The sequence below is a fragment of the Oncorhynchus masou genome, chromosome 8 (genome assembly GCF_036934945.1).
Source record: "Oncorhynchus masou masou isolate Uvic2021 chromosome 8, UVic_Omas_1.1, whole genome shotgun sequence".
Classification (NCBI taxonomy): Eukaryota; Metazoa; Chordata; class Actinopteri; order Salmoniformes; family Salmonidae; genus Oncorhynchus; species Oncorhynchus masou.
This window is the reverse complement of record NC_088219.1, coordinates 18,988,016-19,006,550: the sequence shown is the minus strand read 5'-3', so window position 1 is coordinate 19,006,550 and position 18,535 is coordinate 18,988,016. Positions and strand designations below refer to the sequence as shown.

Below are 18,535 nucleotides of genomic sequence, written 5' to 3'. Positions count from 1 at the left end.
GCTATCTGCCCTGTACAGTTGAAAATGGGATTCATCTTTGAAGAGCACACTCCAGCGTGCCAGTGGCCATCAAAGGTGAGAATTTACTGCTCATAAATATTAGTTTTTGGGGTGAGTAAAAATAGTTGTACCTGATCCCAACACTTTCTCACTAAAACATAATTACCAGAAGTCCACTGACATGCTCTGATAATAACATGATGGTCAGGCACAGAGTTCCTGACATGTATTGCCACTTGCGGTCAAAGTTCACCATCCCCATGGTGTGCAAAACAAATCTTTGAAATGAGGCATTGCGGTATTGTGTTGGGAAGAAAAGTGCCATCTTCACCTTGAAAATTAAGATTAAAGGCTCAATTCATTTCGATCTGCATTACAGTTTTTACGCAGTTGCTTTTTTTCCAATGGTCAAATGAACTCACAGATTTATACGGTACCCAAGCCCAAACCCCTACTACTACCAGGCCGACCCCTCTCCCAGGTATGCTTTTACTTTTCAGAATTAGAAGTGAGTGGGCACGGTTTGCATAATATGAAGGATGTGAAGAAAATATATATATCTGCCCCATGTGGGATTAGAATTCACAACCACTGAACTGCAACCGTCGAGCGGACTGTGCCACCGATCGGGCATAGCAGTTGGGAAAAAATACAACGACTTGACATGACCACCAATGTCATCTATTTCTTCTTAAAATGAATGTAGCTATGAATATAAACGTAGAATCCTCAAAGTCTACATGTTGTTTTCCTTTGTAAAAAAAGTGCATAGATCTTTATGAAACGCTAAGCAAAAAGTTCTAATTTGGTCATAGACGGAAATGTGCCTTACTGCCTTTTAAATTGTGTAACGTCAGTAGTCTAGTCAAGGAAGCGTCACGCAAAATATAGTGGCACACTCCACTTACCAAGTCCATTGCCAAATAAGGCACACTGTCACCTGATTTTATAGTAAGACCTGAGGTGGTACCACCCAGCACATCTAGAAGGGAATGTATTTCATACCGAACCCCTCCCTTGAGATGACATAAGTGTTCCTACAGTTCCTTTATCAATGGTAAGAGTTGAAGCGCTAGGGGCAAAAAGAGCTAGATCTACTACTAAAAGTCCAAAATATATACATTTTGTAACGAACTGTCAAAATAAAGACCAGAATTCACATATTTCTATACAACTATGTCTAAATCATCTGGTTTTCGATCAAATTTTTTTTTTTTTAAATGAAAGTTAGTCTTTAAGACAAAGGCAATATATCGAATGGCTACAGTAGGCCAGCCAAGATGAATAGTAGGTGTTTTTGTGCAGACTATCAACAGTAGCCAGCATATTGCTAGTATGTTCACTATTGAAGGTTTACTTTTGTAAATCACCTTCCCTAAAATAAATAAGCTCCGCAAATGGATGAATGAATGCATATTTTTGCTCTGGACAGCTTAAGGTATCAACTAATGTCAATTGCGGGAGTGTGGTGATGCTTGAATGAGCGGCCAATCATATTGCTCAAATACAAATACCATGACTGTTCGGTGTGTAGTCTTCAATGGTTTTACATAAATGGTAGATTGCAACAGAGCAGGTAAATGTTCAACTGGAACGCAAAAATAAACTGAAAAGTTACTGGGCCAGTCGGGACAGTGACTGACGAGATCCACTAATCCGACATGTTTTCATTGGCCCCGGGCCAGCGCTAATGTCGGTTCCTGGGAAGACTTGTGTTTAGGGGAAAAGCCAGACAATGTAAAGACTGATATCAGTGGTTCAGCCTAAAGAAGAATACAGTACATGCTTGGAACTCTGGGTATGATCAAGTTAAGAGAGTGGCGTACCTGGTAAGGGTGTACTCCCTGAGTCCTGGGTGGAGGTTCATGGCAGAAAATGTACCTATACATCCCCTCAACCGCTTGTCTCTGCCTATTTTCCATGTGACAAACAGCGGGCTGTAAGAGAAAGAAGGGAAGACAATGTTAGGACCTTTAGAGTTAAACACATTAGAACATCAGTTAAAATATTGGCCCAATACATAGTTTGAAGGTCCAGTATTCACTTACAGTGTGTTTGGAAAGTATTAAGACCCCTTGACTTTTTCAACATTATAGTGTTATTCTAAAATTGATTCAATTATTTATTTTTCTCATCAATCTATAGGGAGGTGACTAAGAACCCGATGGTCACTCTGACAGAGTTCTAGAGCTCCTCTGTGGAGATGGGAGAATCTTCCAGAAGGACAACCATCTCTGCAGCACTCCACCAATCAGGACATTATGGTAGAGTGGCCAGACGGAAGCCACTCCTCAGTAAAAGGCACATGACAGCCCGCTTGGAGTCTGCCAAAAGGCACCTAAAGACTCTCAGACCATGAAAAACAAGATTATCTGGTCTGATGAAACCAAGATTGAACTCTTTGGCCTGAATGCCAAGCATCACGTCTGGAGGAAACCTGGCACCACTCATCACCTGGGCAATACCATCCCTACGGTAAAGCATGGTGGTGGCAGCATCATGCTGTGGGAATGTTTTTCAGAGGCAAGGACTTGGAGACTAGTCAGGATCGAGGGAATGATGAACAGAGCAAAGTACAGAGATCCTTGATGAAAACCTGCTCCAGAGCACTCAGAACCTCAGACTGGGGCAAAGGTTTACCTTCCAACAGGACAACGAACCTAAGCATGCAGCCAAGACAATGCAGGAGTGGCTTCGGGACAAGACTCTGAATGTCGTTTAGTGGCCCAGCCAGAGCCCGGATTGAACCCAATCGAACATCTCTGGAGAAACCTGAAAATAGCTGCGCAGCGTCACTCCCCATTCAACGAGACATAGCTTGAGAGGATCTGCAGAGAAGAATGGGAGAAACTCCCCAAATACAGGTGTGCCAAGCTTGTAGCATCATACCCCAAAAGACTCAAGGCTTTAATCGCTGCCAAAGGTGCTTCAACAAAGTACTGAATAAAGGGTCTGAATACTTATGTAAATGTGATATTTCAGTTTTTAAAATTAATTTTAATAAATTAGCAAAAATTTCTAATCCTGTTTTTGCTTCGTCATTATGGGGTATAGTGTGTAGATTGATGGGGGGGACTACTTATTTGATTTCAGAATAAGGCTATAACGTAACAAAATGTGGAAAAAGTCAAGGGGTCTGAATACTTTTTGAATGCGCTGTAGGGTTGAGAAAAACAATTGTGGACACAATATTTGAATTGATTTCTCACATTCCTAGTGGTGACACTGACAACAAAGGTCTTTCTCAACTAACATTGCACTGACAGATATTGATTGACAATGTGTATAGCAAGTACTAAAAATAAGATTGCTACATGAGGTTTCTGTTACAGTTTGCTATTAGGCATAGCATAACTCTCTGGTTTTACATTCAGGTGTTCTCTGGATCAAAGTACAGTTAACCTTTTCTGTCAAAGCAGCAACCTGTCCAGTTTACTCTGCCTGTTTGTCATGGCCATATAGACTCAGTCAGCACCATAGTTTGAGTTTGACTGCGCATTGGGAGCTAAAATCCATTTTAAAATCAAGCGAGGCAGCAGTCAGTGACATTTTGTCTTGCGTTATGTGTGCCCAGAGAATTGTGCACCAGCAGATATACTGCTTTGTGTTCTCTGTAAACTGACAACGTACCCTCAGTAGCCTACATGTTGTGTTTAGTCTCTACCAACAAAAAACAACACACACAGTTGAAGTCAGAAGTTTACATACACTTAGGTTGGAGTCATTAAAAATAATTTTTCAACCACTCCACAAATGTCTTGCTAACAAACTATAGTTTTGACAAATCGGTTAGGACATCAACTTTGTGAATGACACAAGTAACTTTTTCCAACAATTGTTTACAGATTGAATTATAAATGAAATAATATATGTATCACAATTCCAGTGGGTCAGAAGTTTACATACACTAAGTTGACTGTGCCTTTAAACAGCTTGGAAAATTCCAGAAAATGATGTCATGGCTTTAGAAACTTCTGATTGGCTAATCGACATAATTTCAGTCAACTGGAGGTGTACCTGTGGATGTATTTCAAGGCCTACTTTCAAACCCAGTGCATCTTTGCTTGACATCATGGATGGGAAAATCAAAAGAAATCAGCCAAGACCTCAGGAAAAAAAAGTCTGGTTCATCCTTGGGAGCAATTTCCAAACGCCTGAAGGTACAACGTTCATCTGTACAAGTATAAACACCATGGGACCACGCAGCCGCCATAGCGCTCAGGAAGGAGACGTGTTCTGTCTCCTAGAGATGAACGTACTTTGGTGTGAAAAGTGCAAATCATTCCCAGAGCAACAGCAAAGGACCTTGTGAAGATGCCGGAGGAAACAGGTACAAAGGTATCTATATCCACAGTAAAACGAGTCCTATAACGTCATAACCTGAAAGGCAGCTCAGGAAGGAAGAAGCCACTGCTCCAAAACCGCCATAAAAAAGTAAGACTACGGTTTGCAACCAACTGCACATGGGGACAAAGATCGTACTTTTTGGAGAAATGTCCTCTGGTCTGATGAAACAAAAATAGAACTGTTTGGACATAATGACCTTTGTTATGTTTGGAGGAAAAGGGGGAGGCTTGCAAGCTGAAGAACACCATCCCAGTCGTGAAGCATGGAGGTGGCAGCATCATGTTGTGAGGCTTGCAAGCTGAGAACACCATCCCAGTCGTGAAGCACGGAGGTGGCAGCATCATGTTTTGGGGGTGCTTTGCTGCAGGAGGGACTGGTGCACTCCACAAAATAGATGGCATTGTGAGGAAGGAAAATGATGTGGATATATTGAAGCAACATCTCAAGACGTCAGTCAAGAAGTTAATGCTTGGTCGCAACTGGGTCTTCCAAATGGATAATGACCCCAAGCATACTTCCAAGTTGTGGCAAAATGGCTTATGGACAACAAAGTCAAGGTATTGGAGTGGCCATCACAAAGCCCTGACCTCAATCCCATAGAAAATGTATGGGCAGAACTGAAAAAGCGTGTGCGAGCAAGGAGGCCTACCAACCTGACTGAGTTACACCAGCTCTGGAATGAGGAATGGGCCAAAATTCACCCAACTTATTGTGGGAAGCTTGTGGAAGGCTCCCCAAAACAATTAACCCAAGTTAAACAATTTAAAGGCAATGCTACCAAATACAAATTGAGTGTATGTAAACTTCTGACCCACTGGGAATGCGATAAAAGAAATAAAAGCTGAAATAACTCATTATCTCTGCTATTATTCTGACATTTCACATTCTTAAAATAAAGTGGTGATACTAACTGACCTAAGACAGGGAATTTTTACTAGGATTAAATGTCAGGAATGGTGAAAAACCGAGATGGAATGTATTTGGCTAAAATGTATGTAAACTTCCAACTTCAACTGTACATGTTTAACACACCAACACAATATGTTTATATGCAGGGAATATTGCAGATTAGCGTGTCCAATTAATCACCTAAAAGCATGGCAGCAGCTCCACCTCTTAGCCCTCAAATCACCTAAGAGATTTTGCACCTTTTCTCAATTACCCCTAGGATTACTGTCACTAACTAAGTATTTTCCCACACAAAAGGCTAATACTTGCATGGGTTAATACACTTTGTTAATATAGACCACTTTCAAATAGCTTAACTAGTCCTGATCTGGGCAGAGAAGGATGACGTATGAGGGTTCCAGCCTCATTCATACTTAAGGAGACGTCTCTGAGCTGAGTATTAATACACTCTCCATTGTATGAGCTCACTTCCCCAGAAGAAGAATTACATCAGTCCAGTAGGGCACAATGTGGAGGTAGATACATCTACCATGATGACCACCTCAAAAAGAAAGGGCCAGGAAAAGAAAATGTACCTATTCTTAGTATCAATGCCTTTCTTGAAGCTCATGACTTCATGTATATTTAAAAGCCGGGGCAATACAGAGGGGAGGGAGGAAAGACGGTCTTGGGAAAGAATATGATAGAGTAAGGAAAGGAGGTGGAGAGAGAAGTCAGTTGCTTACTAATCAACAATGTCAATATTCTTAATCCTCAACATGTGTTCAGAGTGAGGAATAGCTGAGGAGCAATCTACATTAAAATCAAGTACTCTCTGGACTGCACAGACAGCACTCAATAAGCGCCTGGAAATAACAACAGTGGACAAACACTTCACAGTCTGAAAGAAGACTGTAGAGAGGAGGAAGACTGCACAGAGGAAAAAAAGTATGTCTGAGTGAGTGTGTGTGTAAGACAGAGGCATCGCAAACTTGCTTGATTGATGTCAGTTGATCCTAATAAGAAGTGATCTCTCAAGGGACAGACAGACAACTCCATACTTTTGAAGCGAGTGGGCAGCTCTGCTGTAATAGGTTGACTTCAGACAGACAAGCTCCTCCAGACAGCCAGTGAGTGAGTCAGTCCATCCGTCAGGCGGGCCACTTCCTGGCTATGCAGTAGAGACCTACCCAACCCAAGAGACTGACGGTCGCAGCCTGCAGCTCCCTACTTAAAATGAATCGCTTTTAATCTGGCTGATGAACCTCTTGGCAAATAAGGTGAGCAGCAGCCTGAGAGAGGCTGTGTGAGCCAAGACATTAATCTATGGGAAAGCAAGTGCAGAGGTAGGGACATTTGACAAGAGCTACAGTTGTGACCCCAGTCACCATTGTGGGGTGAAAGACCACCTTTAATGACTGTTTTCCATTGGTCTGACAAAAGCGGAGGTTCCATTTCCAAACCGTGAAATTCTACTTCAAAAGGATTTCAGTTAGAACATTTGTCTATCATACAGTTTCCTGACAAGAATCCATGATAAATCTCTTGCGAGTGAGCGGCCAGTTATGCCTGCTAACTAAACATTCTATGGTGAGTGTTAAGAGTTCTGGGGGGAGGGGTGACAGGGTTGATGGGTTCAGTGTGTTACAAAAGCCAGACTCCTGCGAGTCAACATGGATTTATCTTAATGAACTGCTGATAAATCAATCACACCATGAGGTCTGAGCAAACAAAAGAATCTTTCTAAAAAAAAAACATGGCCGAGTCACGAAAATAGCACACCAGACCATTGGGCACTTCAGATATGAAAGGGAGACTGTGGGAGTGTCCTGGGTTTAAAAAGCTAGAAAAAATAAAAATCATCTTTGCCGTTCAGGCAGGTAACAACACAGCAGAATGATTGTCTTTGTGTCCACTGACCCCCGAGAATCAAAATTAAATTATTATATTCCCCAGGCCCCTATTAGATGCTCACTATGCTATGCGTAATTCAGGCAATTTTTCCTCTGTCCCTCTACTCTAGCTTTTTTTGGCAGAGCTCCCACTCGGTTCTGTGTGCCCATTCTGAAGAGTAATCCCAGCCTTCTGGCCACATACTAAAGGGATGTCCTATTGCATCACGTGCCATACTGTGTCCTTGACGATTCCACTCATCATCCATTCCCCCACCCACCCACAGCCAACACCATCTTCACATACCATACCAGCCCCCATCCAGACTGCTGTGTGTGCCTGAAGAGTGAAGAGCAGACACATTCTCAATGATTTCAATTAAACATGTGTTAAAGGGTGATTAAACTACACTGAACAAAAAATATCAACGCAACATGTAAAGTGTTGGACCCATGTTTCATGAGCTGAAATAAAAGATCACAGAAATTGTCCATATGCACAAAAGCTTATTTCTCTCAAATTATGTGCACAAATTTGTTTAAATCCCTGTTAAAAGGCATTTCTCCTTTGACAATATAATACATGCACCTGACAGGTGTAGCATATCAAGAAGCTGATTAAACAGCATGATCATTACACAGGTGCACCTTGTGCTGGAGACCATAAAAGGCCACTCTAAAATTTGCAGTTGTGTCACACAACACAATATCACATCTCTCAAGTTTAGGGAGCGTGCAATTTGCATGCGGATTGCAGGAATGTCCATCAGATCGGTTGGCTGAGAATTGAATGTTAATTTCTCTACCATAAGCCGCTTCCAATGTAAATTTAAAGAATTTGTCAGTATGTCCAACCGGCATCACAACCGAAGACCACGTGTAACCAAACCAGTCCAGGACCTCCACACCAGAATTCTACACCCACTGGATCGTATGAGACCAACCTCCCGGACAGCTGATGAAACTGTGCATAAACTGTCAGAAACCGTCTCAGGGAAACTCATCTTCATGTTTGTCGTCCTCACCAGGGTCTTGACCTGACTGCAGTTCAGCGTTGAAACTTCAACATTTGCTCATCGATGGGGAGCAACTGCTCACATTCGATGGCTACTGCCATGCTGGAAAAGTGCTTGCTTCACAGATGAATCCCGGTTTCAACTGTACCGGGCAGATGGCATCATGTGTGCAAGCGGTTTACTGATGTCAACATTGTGAACACCGTGACCCATCGTGGTGGTGGGTTTATTGTATGGGCAGGCATAAGCTATGGACAACAAATACAATTGCATTTTATCAATGGAAATTTCAATGCAGAGATACCGTGACGAGATCCTGAGGCATATTGTTGTGCCATTCATCTGCCACCATCACCAAATATTTTAGCATGATAATTGCACACCCCATGTCACAAGGATCTGTACACAATTCCTGGAAGCTGAAAATGTCCCAGTTCTTCCATGGTCAGCATAACTCGCCTGACATATCACCCATTGAGCATTTTTGGGAATCTCTGAATTGACGTGTATGACAGTGTGTTCCAGTTCCCATCAATATCCAGCAACTTCACACAGCCATTGAAGAGGAGTGGTACAACAATCCACAGGCCACAATCACAGCCTGATCAACTCCATGCAAAGGAGATGTGTCACATGGCATGAGGCAAATGGTGGTCACACCAGATGTGCACTGTTTTTTGATCCCCGCCCCTACCTGCATATCTGTATTCCCAGTCACGTAACATCTATAGATTAGGTCCTAATGAATTCATTTCAATTGACTGATTACCTTATATGAACTGTAACTCAGTCAAATCTTTGAAATCGTTGCATGTTATGTTTATATTTTTGTTCAGTGTACATGAGTAAAAGGGTGATCCAACACTACCCATTTGGTATCCATCCATTGCTGATTGGGGCGGCAGGGTAGCCTAGTGGTTAGAGCGTTGGACTAGTTCGAATCCCCGAGCTGACAAGGTACAAATCTGTCGTTCTGCCCCTGAACAGGCAGTTAACCCACTGTTCCTAGGCCGTCATTGAACATAAGAATTTGTTCTTAACTGACTTGCCTAGTAAAATAAAGGTAAATATTTAAAATAAAAAAAAGTAGAGCATGATGAATGGATCATTGGTGATGGATGGGTAGCAACGCGTGATAGGCCTAAACGATTTCATCTCAACTCACAAAAACACATTGGGATGGAATCCAGTCAGAGAACCAGCGTTCTGCACTGCAGAGGTCCAACCCTGAGGACACAGACAGTGTCCCCCCACATCAAACAAGGGCTGCTTTTAAAAAGCTTTGTCAAGCATATTTAACTGAGCCCAGTTACTCACTGCTTTAAATTAGGACTGAGTGACTAAGTCAAATACATTTCAGCAAGCCATTACACACACCATCTCTGATTGTCTGAAATAATATATATATAGTTAGAAACATATAAGATTAGCAATCCTGCGACATTGATTTTTTATTTGTATATTATTTGATCTGTGAGAAATTAAGCTAATTGATTGCACCTTAATTGGCCTTTTAATTTATAGGACTTATATAATAAATATAGTACTCAACAGTCAATTGGGACCAAACTTTTTTTCTATAAATGACTGAGACATGAGGAATCCCAATAAATTGTCAAAGACCACCCATGGACACCAAACCCACTACACCAATGAGTATACAGTATCAGTTCCCTATGTCTAACAAGTAGTATGGTGCTGCGGCAAAATAATGTTAAAGTTATGCTAATCTGATCTGTTTCTAACAACAGAAACTATTTCAGAACCATCTAAGATGGTGGGTGTCAATCCTCTTTCTGGTGCTTTTTGACGAGGAACGAACCAAATGGAAGAACTTGACAGGTACATATTAGTTCAGATGAAGGGGTATGTCATCGCATGAAATGTTTTAGGAGGTGCTTCAAATCCTCTCCTCTATACCAATCAGTCCATTCAAATAAGTGCCATCCCCAAACAGTGGAAACACTAGAAAAGGCTGCAGGGGCGTTTTAATGCGCATTGCTACATCTGGAGCCCAGTTCACACACAGACACCTTCCCACTGCAGACTGACTACTAATCAGTCCTGATGACATCACTGCCCACCATAGTCACAATTACACATTGCACTATAGCACCCAGTCCCAGCTTAGTGCCAGCTTTCACACTGAGGGGGCAATTATTCAGGAGATTCAAAATTGTCATAAGTCACATGCATATGGGCACATATTACACTCCTTTGGCTTCTGATTTATGGGTCACAGGTGGAGCTGGTGATGTGGGCAGGAGTGTGTGCAGAGATCAGATGGGGTGTGGGGGGGGGCTGGTGTCATGTTCCTCACATCATCAGTTCCTCAAGCAGAAACCACCATGTTGTGTGTGGCACGCGGTTTCAACCTGGCAGGCCCAGTTCATCTACCACATTCTAGTAGTCTAGAATAAATCGAGCACGAGGCCTGAGGTAAGTTTAATGTTCATTTGAGCCCTGGTAGAGCAACTATATTATACAGCCATGGTTATGTCAACAACCCCCCTCTTGGAGCTGATCCACGCTGATCAGGTGAATCCTCCTGGTGGTAAACACACTGGCCTGGATGGATCAGACTACTCCCATCTCCATTTTAGACATATAGGCTAATGCAAGCGGGGGTAGACTTGGAGAGGAACTGAGTCTCTCAACACAGGGAAAGCCCTTGCCATTCAAATCTAAAATTAGCATAAAGATGACACCGGTGTTAAAATATAGAAAAGCAGAGCGGTGTTCAGTTCCTTGTCTTCATAGCTGGAAAGAGATTGCAGACAGCACTCTCTGTATTAGTACCATACTAATGCCAGAACAGCAGGGAGGGGCTTGAACATATGTGTATGCTGTTGCCTCTAGTATACCCGTCATGGCATTACTCATCTCTTCCCTCTGCATTACATCCCAACATTACAAGCATGTTGCAAACAACTACCTCTGGGTGATCAATTCCCTATTTAAGAATGTGTAACTTCAAACAAGCATATGAATGTGAATGTATGAGATGCCTTCTATTGAAGAAATACAGCCCAACACATTTTTTTCAGGTTTTGTTTCAATCTTCCCAAAAGAGCGGAACTGGATATCAAATAAATTCTTTCACATGGAAATTCCCAATGAATGAAAATGAAACTGGGCTTTCAACCTCCTCCACCCCTTTCCATCTGCCTCACTCTGCTTGGATTTTCGGTCCCATTTTCTGACATCAGGCAGAACTTTCACTTGACCCCTAAATCCTAGGACAGTGTTCATCAAACGGATCAACAGATTACAGTGCATCATCACCATGGCCCTGAGCACTATCAGGTTACTGCTTCATGTAACACTCACAAAACACACTGATTCAGACTGGGTGAATACGGAGTATCCCCAACATACACAAGATGTTCGACTTGTGACAGAACTGTCTATTGAGGCTGAATTAGTTTCACTGTTAAACAGACACTGAGCTGGTACTTAGGAATCAAGGGGAAATCACCTCCAATAAACTAACAGCTACCAGGATTCTCACACTAGTAAGTCTATACATAGACCTCTAAGTCAAGAAATCCCAGCGCGTGTAAACGGAGACCTGGAATCAAGTGTCCAACTCTCAATCAATGGCTCTACCGCTACTCTTCCTCTATCCAACATTAACAAAAATGGGAAGCATATACTTTATGTGATCCGGTTTATGCATTTTTGTGAGGTAGCCTAGCAGGGCGACAGGTAGCCTAGTGGTTAAGAGCGTTGGGCCAGTAACTGAGAGGTTGCATCCCCGGACTGACTAGGTGAAAAACCTGTCGACATTTCCCTTGAGCAAGGCACTTAACCATAATTGCTCCTGTAATTGGCTCTGGATAAGAGCGTCTGCTAAATAACTAAAAGGGAGATTGCAAAGAGATGAATATGTTAAATATAAATATGCATCCTTTCGCTGACATATCTATAGAAACAAATGTCTGGCCATTTCCAAAAGGCATGATGATAAAGGTGGGTGGTAAAACTCTGTATCTATAAGATAGTCATACATTATTGTCCCTAAAAAAAACATGTCAAAATGCCTTGACGCATAAGTATGTTTTAAGCAGGCAATTATTATACATTTGGAAAAAATGGTGTGTTAAATATAGTAAGGAAGAAATGACTGCATGTTGTCAGGATTTTGCTATAAAGAAGAAAACAATGTTGAAATGAATGGTATCAATAGAGTTTGTCTCCAGGCCTCCCATTAATGTTTCAAACATCTACATTGATATAGAATGGACAGGATGTTGATTTTACTTTGAAATGAAGGCACAGCACTAATATACTAGTTAACACTTGTGTGTACCCCCCATTGGTGTTTTCTTTTAATAAACACTTGTGTGTATAGACAAAGTCCGTGTGAAATGTATATGGTTGTAACAATGCTACAAAAAGGTGGCTGAGAGCCATATTTGGTTTGTTATTGACATGCCTATCTGTTAAAATGTGGTCTTGCACACTAGTATGCAGAGAATGCTTCCCAGTTATCTAGCTGTACAATGGCCAATTACCATTTTAACAGCCTTAGAGGAGAAAAGTACATTGGCATCTCATTAAAAATATCATCCCAATGTTTACTGTGAGCAAGGAAAGGCGACCATGACAACAGCTCCCTAAAGCTACTTTGGCTGTAGATTGGCTGTAATAACTGATGATGTAATGATGTATGCCTAACTAAGTGTGTAGACTGTCATTACCAACACAAAATACACATATTGGGTTTTTAACACAATGCCATTGGTAAATGTAGGCCTAATATTGCATAAAATATTGTCTCTAGTCATGAATGTGTTGTGGACAAACCACCCCCTTTAAATGAACAATATGTAGAAGCTGTCCAGCTTTTTAATGGTTATTACATTCAATGCTGTATGGATTCTTGAAGAATGTCAGTTATGACTTGAGTTTAGGACAACTGTAAATTACACGATCATAAACCAAAACAAAGGTTGTAGGCTACTAATAAGAATACTAGAATGGACATGAAACTTCATATGATGGTCCAAAGGTCAGCCATGTTGGTCAGGTAATTGAGCAACCATGGCTTACCAGTGCTGTGATAAAACAGTGTAAAAAAATAAAAATGCATTTGGAGAATTTATCTGCACTGTATGTTTGTCAGCTAGCCAGACAGTTTTAGAGGAATGGTTCCATACATTTTTCAAATTAACTGCCAATATAACATTCCATTCAAACAATGTCGTCAATCCACAGCCATACACTGTCAAATCAGTTGACGGTAGGATTTAGACAAGTTGTAAATGCAATAAGCACTGATATTGTATCATATAATATCATTTGCAGCTTTCCAATAAATATTTTTTTTTTTACATTTATGGTTTACATATTTTTAGAGGATACAGAAAACGCATATAAAACCCATAATGTGTATAAACCCAAAACACAATCATATGACAATAATTATATTACACAATGTACATATCACATGAGGTACATTTATTTTCCTGCAAAAGTAAAATCAGGACTATACCTCTTCTGCTGTTCATTCCAAATAGACTGGTTTGGGTTTCTCCCTGACCAATATGGCTGCCATTTTGAATCCATTCTGTAACTTTGAGGGTTTATGACATATCCTATTAAATTACTAGAGGGGGTCTCTATAATTAATCCTTACGGTTTTTGTAAACAAGCAATGTAGTTAGGTATAGTCAATCTCACAGCCTGATAGTCTTTGCATCAAATAGGTATGTCTATAGTTGTCTGAAACACAGGCTAGATCGTATTTTAATCGTAGGCCCCTGTGTCATCACTGATCAGAATCGTCGATTATACCTGTCAGGTATAACTCCGTCGATGTGGTTCACATTTTTTTGCGTATCGAATAGCATCTTTGGTGTTGCCACATCGAGCAAGTCAATGTGTAATGAGGCTTTATGAGACACGCTGCTAGCTGTATGCCTAACCCTAACCTTGAACTAAAACCAAAAAGGTAAAACGTTGGTTTTATACGATACAGCCAATTTTTTGACTTTGCCGCTGGCCTATCTAGTGGAAACCCGTCCTCTGTCATGGTCGATTGACACAGACAAGGCAGCTAGTTAAATTCTAGATCTCGACTTTGGATGAAGGAATAAAATCAAGCCGTGTCATTTTCACAACACGGGAAAAAAATAGACAAACACACCACGCGCCGTAACACAACAATTGTGTGGTGTTTTCTAAACTTTCTAAACTGTAAAGTTGAAACTCGCCCTTGCTGCTACCAAGCTAACGTAGCCTTTAATGCTAACTAGCTACTGTTTTTCTTTGTTGAGCTAGCTAGCAGACGTAAGCACCACACCGCCCAGTGAAAGTAAACTTTATCCAAGTAGCAGCAGCAATATATTAATTTACGAAAGTTGCACAGCTCAACCAATTTACTTTTATTTTCACTACTACATTACAATTGTTTAGTTATCTGCTTGCTGTAACTTGCTGGCTAACGTTAGGTAAGAACGTTTACTACACAGTCGATAACATTGCTTATTCAGTCATTAACGTTAGCAATAGTAGCTACTACTTAACAACATAATATTAGGACGAAACTTACTAGGAATCGTTTGTAAACCTAGGTGTTCGGGGAGGTTGGTATCCATACAGATGGCAATAAAGCACGTCGAAACAGAAGCAGCACATCTCCGCCGAAACAACCATCTTCCTGCCTCCACTTCCCGAACCAGATCCCGGGCTTAGATTCGGGGAGAGGCCAGTTGAGTTGTAGCCTCCCGGGGTTGGGGACAACGCGTTGGTGCTACTACTACTACCCCCAGGACACCCCAGGCCGTTCACTCGATTCATGTTCCCTGCCGCCACAGTCGAGGAGGAACCAATCCCCAAGTCCGATCCACAATGTCCGGTCCCTGCCACTCCGTTTCCCGCCCCCACCCCGCCAGGACCCCCCGACCCGGGGGATCCCGACAGCTTCTGCTTCTTCACCCCGCAGCACCCGGCCGCCATCTTGGAACAATCTGCACCGACACACCGCTTCCGACCCATCACCGTCACCAAGGGAAGGGTGGGGGGGAACGCCGACCAGACGTACAAATCCCACTGCGTTAATACGTGTGACGGACAATGCCCCACTTTCACTTTTTTTTTGTCGGGCGACGTTATATCCAATATGATGAGACTGCAATGTCACCCTATCTTTACCTTTAAAAATACGTGACTTACGCAAAGTCCTTATGTGTTTTCGCTAAGAAGACAGCCGTGAATCACTTCAAACTGTTCGATTGATCTCAGATATTGTCCAAAATACAGGTCCCTTCGGAACACGATAACCACCGAGGTGATTTCACAAAGCAATCTTTCTCTCGAATGATGCAGAAACTCATTCAACCTCACTAGCTTCCCAAGAGGAAAAACAGTTAGCTAGCTAGCTAGTTAACTATCCAGTCAGTAGCCAGATGTGGAGCTGTGACAGCTACTGCACTGCACCCCCCGCAACAGAGACAATCCTTTTTGTGTGGGAGTCGGGAGCTTGAGTACGCAGGACCCATACGCTTCAGCACGAACAGTACATTACGCTCCGGACCATGTAGTTTAACATTGCACCAGGTGTTTACTTTCATCCGAACTTTTAGCTAGACAACTGATCCACTATTGGAGATCCAAACGTCAAGTCGACGCAAAATAAAATGCCATTTGGCTATTATGCAGTTTGAGCCATCAGACAGCGTCAGCGCCGACCAAGTCATTTCAACAATCCAGCTGATCAGTTTGCACATGCATTTTGTCAGTTCTCGGACAGTTTAAAACATATTATTTAAACCCCAGCGTCATAATCAGCGCTGAAAGTTTGCTGTATATTTGTTTGGTCAGCTTATCCGTCTACTGTGCTGCATTTTGAGAGAGCAGCATTCTTTCTATTCCATCTGTCCGAAATCCTCCGGGTTTGGTCTCTCGCTCTTCGCCCGACTCACAGCGGCTACCATTTGCCTGATAGCCTGTGCTGTTGGGGAGGGGGGGACCTGTGATCATCTGTAGTCACTGACAGTATTTACCTTCTCAACGCCGAAATAGGATCCAGGAAATGTTTTGCGATCGATTCCTACGCATAATGCGTAGTCTCACCGTATGCTGTCCGTGTCAAATCAGAATTCTTGCTGCGAATTACGCAGAAAAAAATGCTGCTTGTGCTATCCTCAGTTCCTAATCAACTTGGCCTCAACTGCGTGAGGATGCCGATGTTCGATTGCAATTTCTCATTTACTAATTGTGCTCCTTTAGACAATTTGTATCCGACTTCACTTAGAGAAAGCAAACATGCATCCCTTCAAATCCTTTTCGTTGCAGTCGTAAAATGTGCCGTCCGCCCTCTTGTTGCAGGTGATCAGCTGCTCTCCAGAATCGACTGCCCGCGCGAGGGATTTAGGAATAGCAGACTTGAAAATTGGATTCGATTCCTCACGATATTAGACTATCAAAATACCAATATAGGCTACTGAAAATAGATTGGTCCATGCTGTTCAAGTTACCAACCGAAATGTAAACTCTTTATTATATTGCTGTTACACAGGCATGTACAGTGTAATAATTGTGTAACCTAGGTGGTACATCACCATACAGTACCTGCCTGGTTTTAGGCTATAACGGACCAACTGGGAACCATCGTTCGTGGTGTCATAACTCAGATCACATGGTGGGCTCTGACAGTTGTTGGGGTGTAGACGTAAACTAGTTATCTAATGAGCTCTAGCCATGATCATACAATGACATCAACACCCCTGAAACCTTAAGTAGTGTTGTCGTTGTTATGAACGAGGGTTCACATCCCCAAGTGAGGTCTGCCGTACAAGGACGAATCAGCTTTATATTGGGAAAGTTTCCTATCCTAATCATTGACCCCAAAGATGGCAAAAGTAAGCTCACAAAACCAAAGACCGTTCTCTTATGATCTTTCACATTTGTACTGTAAGTGAGGGAGTGATACCAAGGTCAGAACATGAGATGCTTGCACTAAAAGTGTAGGTTTACACTTGCCTGAGGACTCACTCTGAATTTAATTACACTGTTATATGGATCGGTACATACAGTACATTCAGTCTGAAACTGCCATCCTATAAGTCGTTTGTGTGACTTCAAAATGAGGGATGAGGTACAAAAATTCATCAGCGATTGGATCGCCTCTAACAAATCTAACCAATCAGAGTATCAAAGTTAACATCGTCATGTAGGCCGGCTCTGGCCCAACCCATCGGTTTCTGGGACCAATCTGAAAAGTCAGAATGTGTTGACGTGCTAGAAATCATCGGGGGGGGGGGGGGAATCCAGACTCATCGTGGAGAAGAAACATTAGTTGGCTGTAGCGATGTGGATGGGTAGCCAGGCAATGTTTACACCTCTGCAGATGACTGGCTGCTCCCTAAATGAGGGCTTAAAATGGATGACAGTAAGGTTTCTCAGCGCTGAGCAAGGCAGATCAGATCAGGCAGGTTTGGAGAGAACACACATACAGAGCCCTCTAAGCTGCTAGGCTGAATGAATGAGCATCAGCTTGAAGCGCTCAAACCTTTTGCAGTGTGTTGCCCATCTTCTTTTGAACTACTGTATATTGCAGATGGTTCTTTGCAAGAGCAGCAAACTACTTGCCACATGTCCTTTAATAAAAGGTAGACTCAGCAATATGACAACCGTTCACTCCGATCCCTGGTCCCAGAACAAAGAATTGATTGAGACATCAAATCCAATTTTATTTGTCATATGCGTCGAATACATCTTTTTGGCCTTCCTGTGACAGCACCCGATGTCATTTTAGAGAATTTCAAATCAAATGTATTTATATAGCCCTTTGTACATCAGCTGATATCTCAAAGTGCTGTACAGAAACCCAGCCTAAAACCCCAAACAGCAGTACGTCCAGTACGTCTTGACCTGACTGCAGTTTGGAGTCATAAATTACTTCAGTGGGCAAATGCTCAACTTCAATGGCCACTGGCAAACTAGAGTAGTGTGCTCTTCACAGATCCTGGTTTCAACTACCGGGCAGATGGCCACTGAACTCCGGAGCTATTTTAAAATCACCCAAGTAGTTCCCTTCCTATCCTGCAGCTCAGTTCAGAAGGACGACTGCATCTTTGATGTGTCTGGGTGGTTTTATACATGTCAGTGCTAAACCCTAACCCCCAACCCTTACCATTTTAAATTTCAACTTCAATGGGGTAGGGACGTTCCAAGGATTCTGGATTGCACGGGCCATTTAATACATCAACAGCATAATTATTAACTTGACCATGCTTAAAGATATATTCTATGTTTGATATGAAAAAAGTTCAAGAGGGGTAGTCTTTCTATATGCACTGTACGTAATTTTAAAAAAAGTATACTTGTCTTTTAAAAATGATAAATACAATTAATAGCAAAGTTCTACTTGCTATTCACATTAGG

The 18,535-nt window shown here is 42.0% G+C and overlaps 1 protein-coding gene across 1 annotated transcript in view; it reads right to left on the bottom strand.

Annotated features, from left to right (window-relative positions):
- LOC135544324 (nuclear protein AMMECR1-like) overlaps positions 1–16,226 on the bottom strand; it is a 28,827-nt gene extending 12,601 nt beyond the window's left edge. Inside the window, exons 1-2 of the mRNA XM_064971843.1 lie at positions 14,700–16,226; positions 1,827–1,937 (exon numbers count right to left, since the gene is read on the bottom strand). Coding sequence (XP_064827915.1) covers positions 1,827–1,937; positions 14,700–15,145 — 557 coding nt within the window. The 5' untranslated portion in view covers positions 15,146–16,226. The remainder of the gene's footprint in view (positions 1–1,826; positions 1,938–14,699) is intronic.
- Between the last annotated feature and the right edge of the window lie 2,309 nt (positions 16,227–18,535).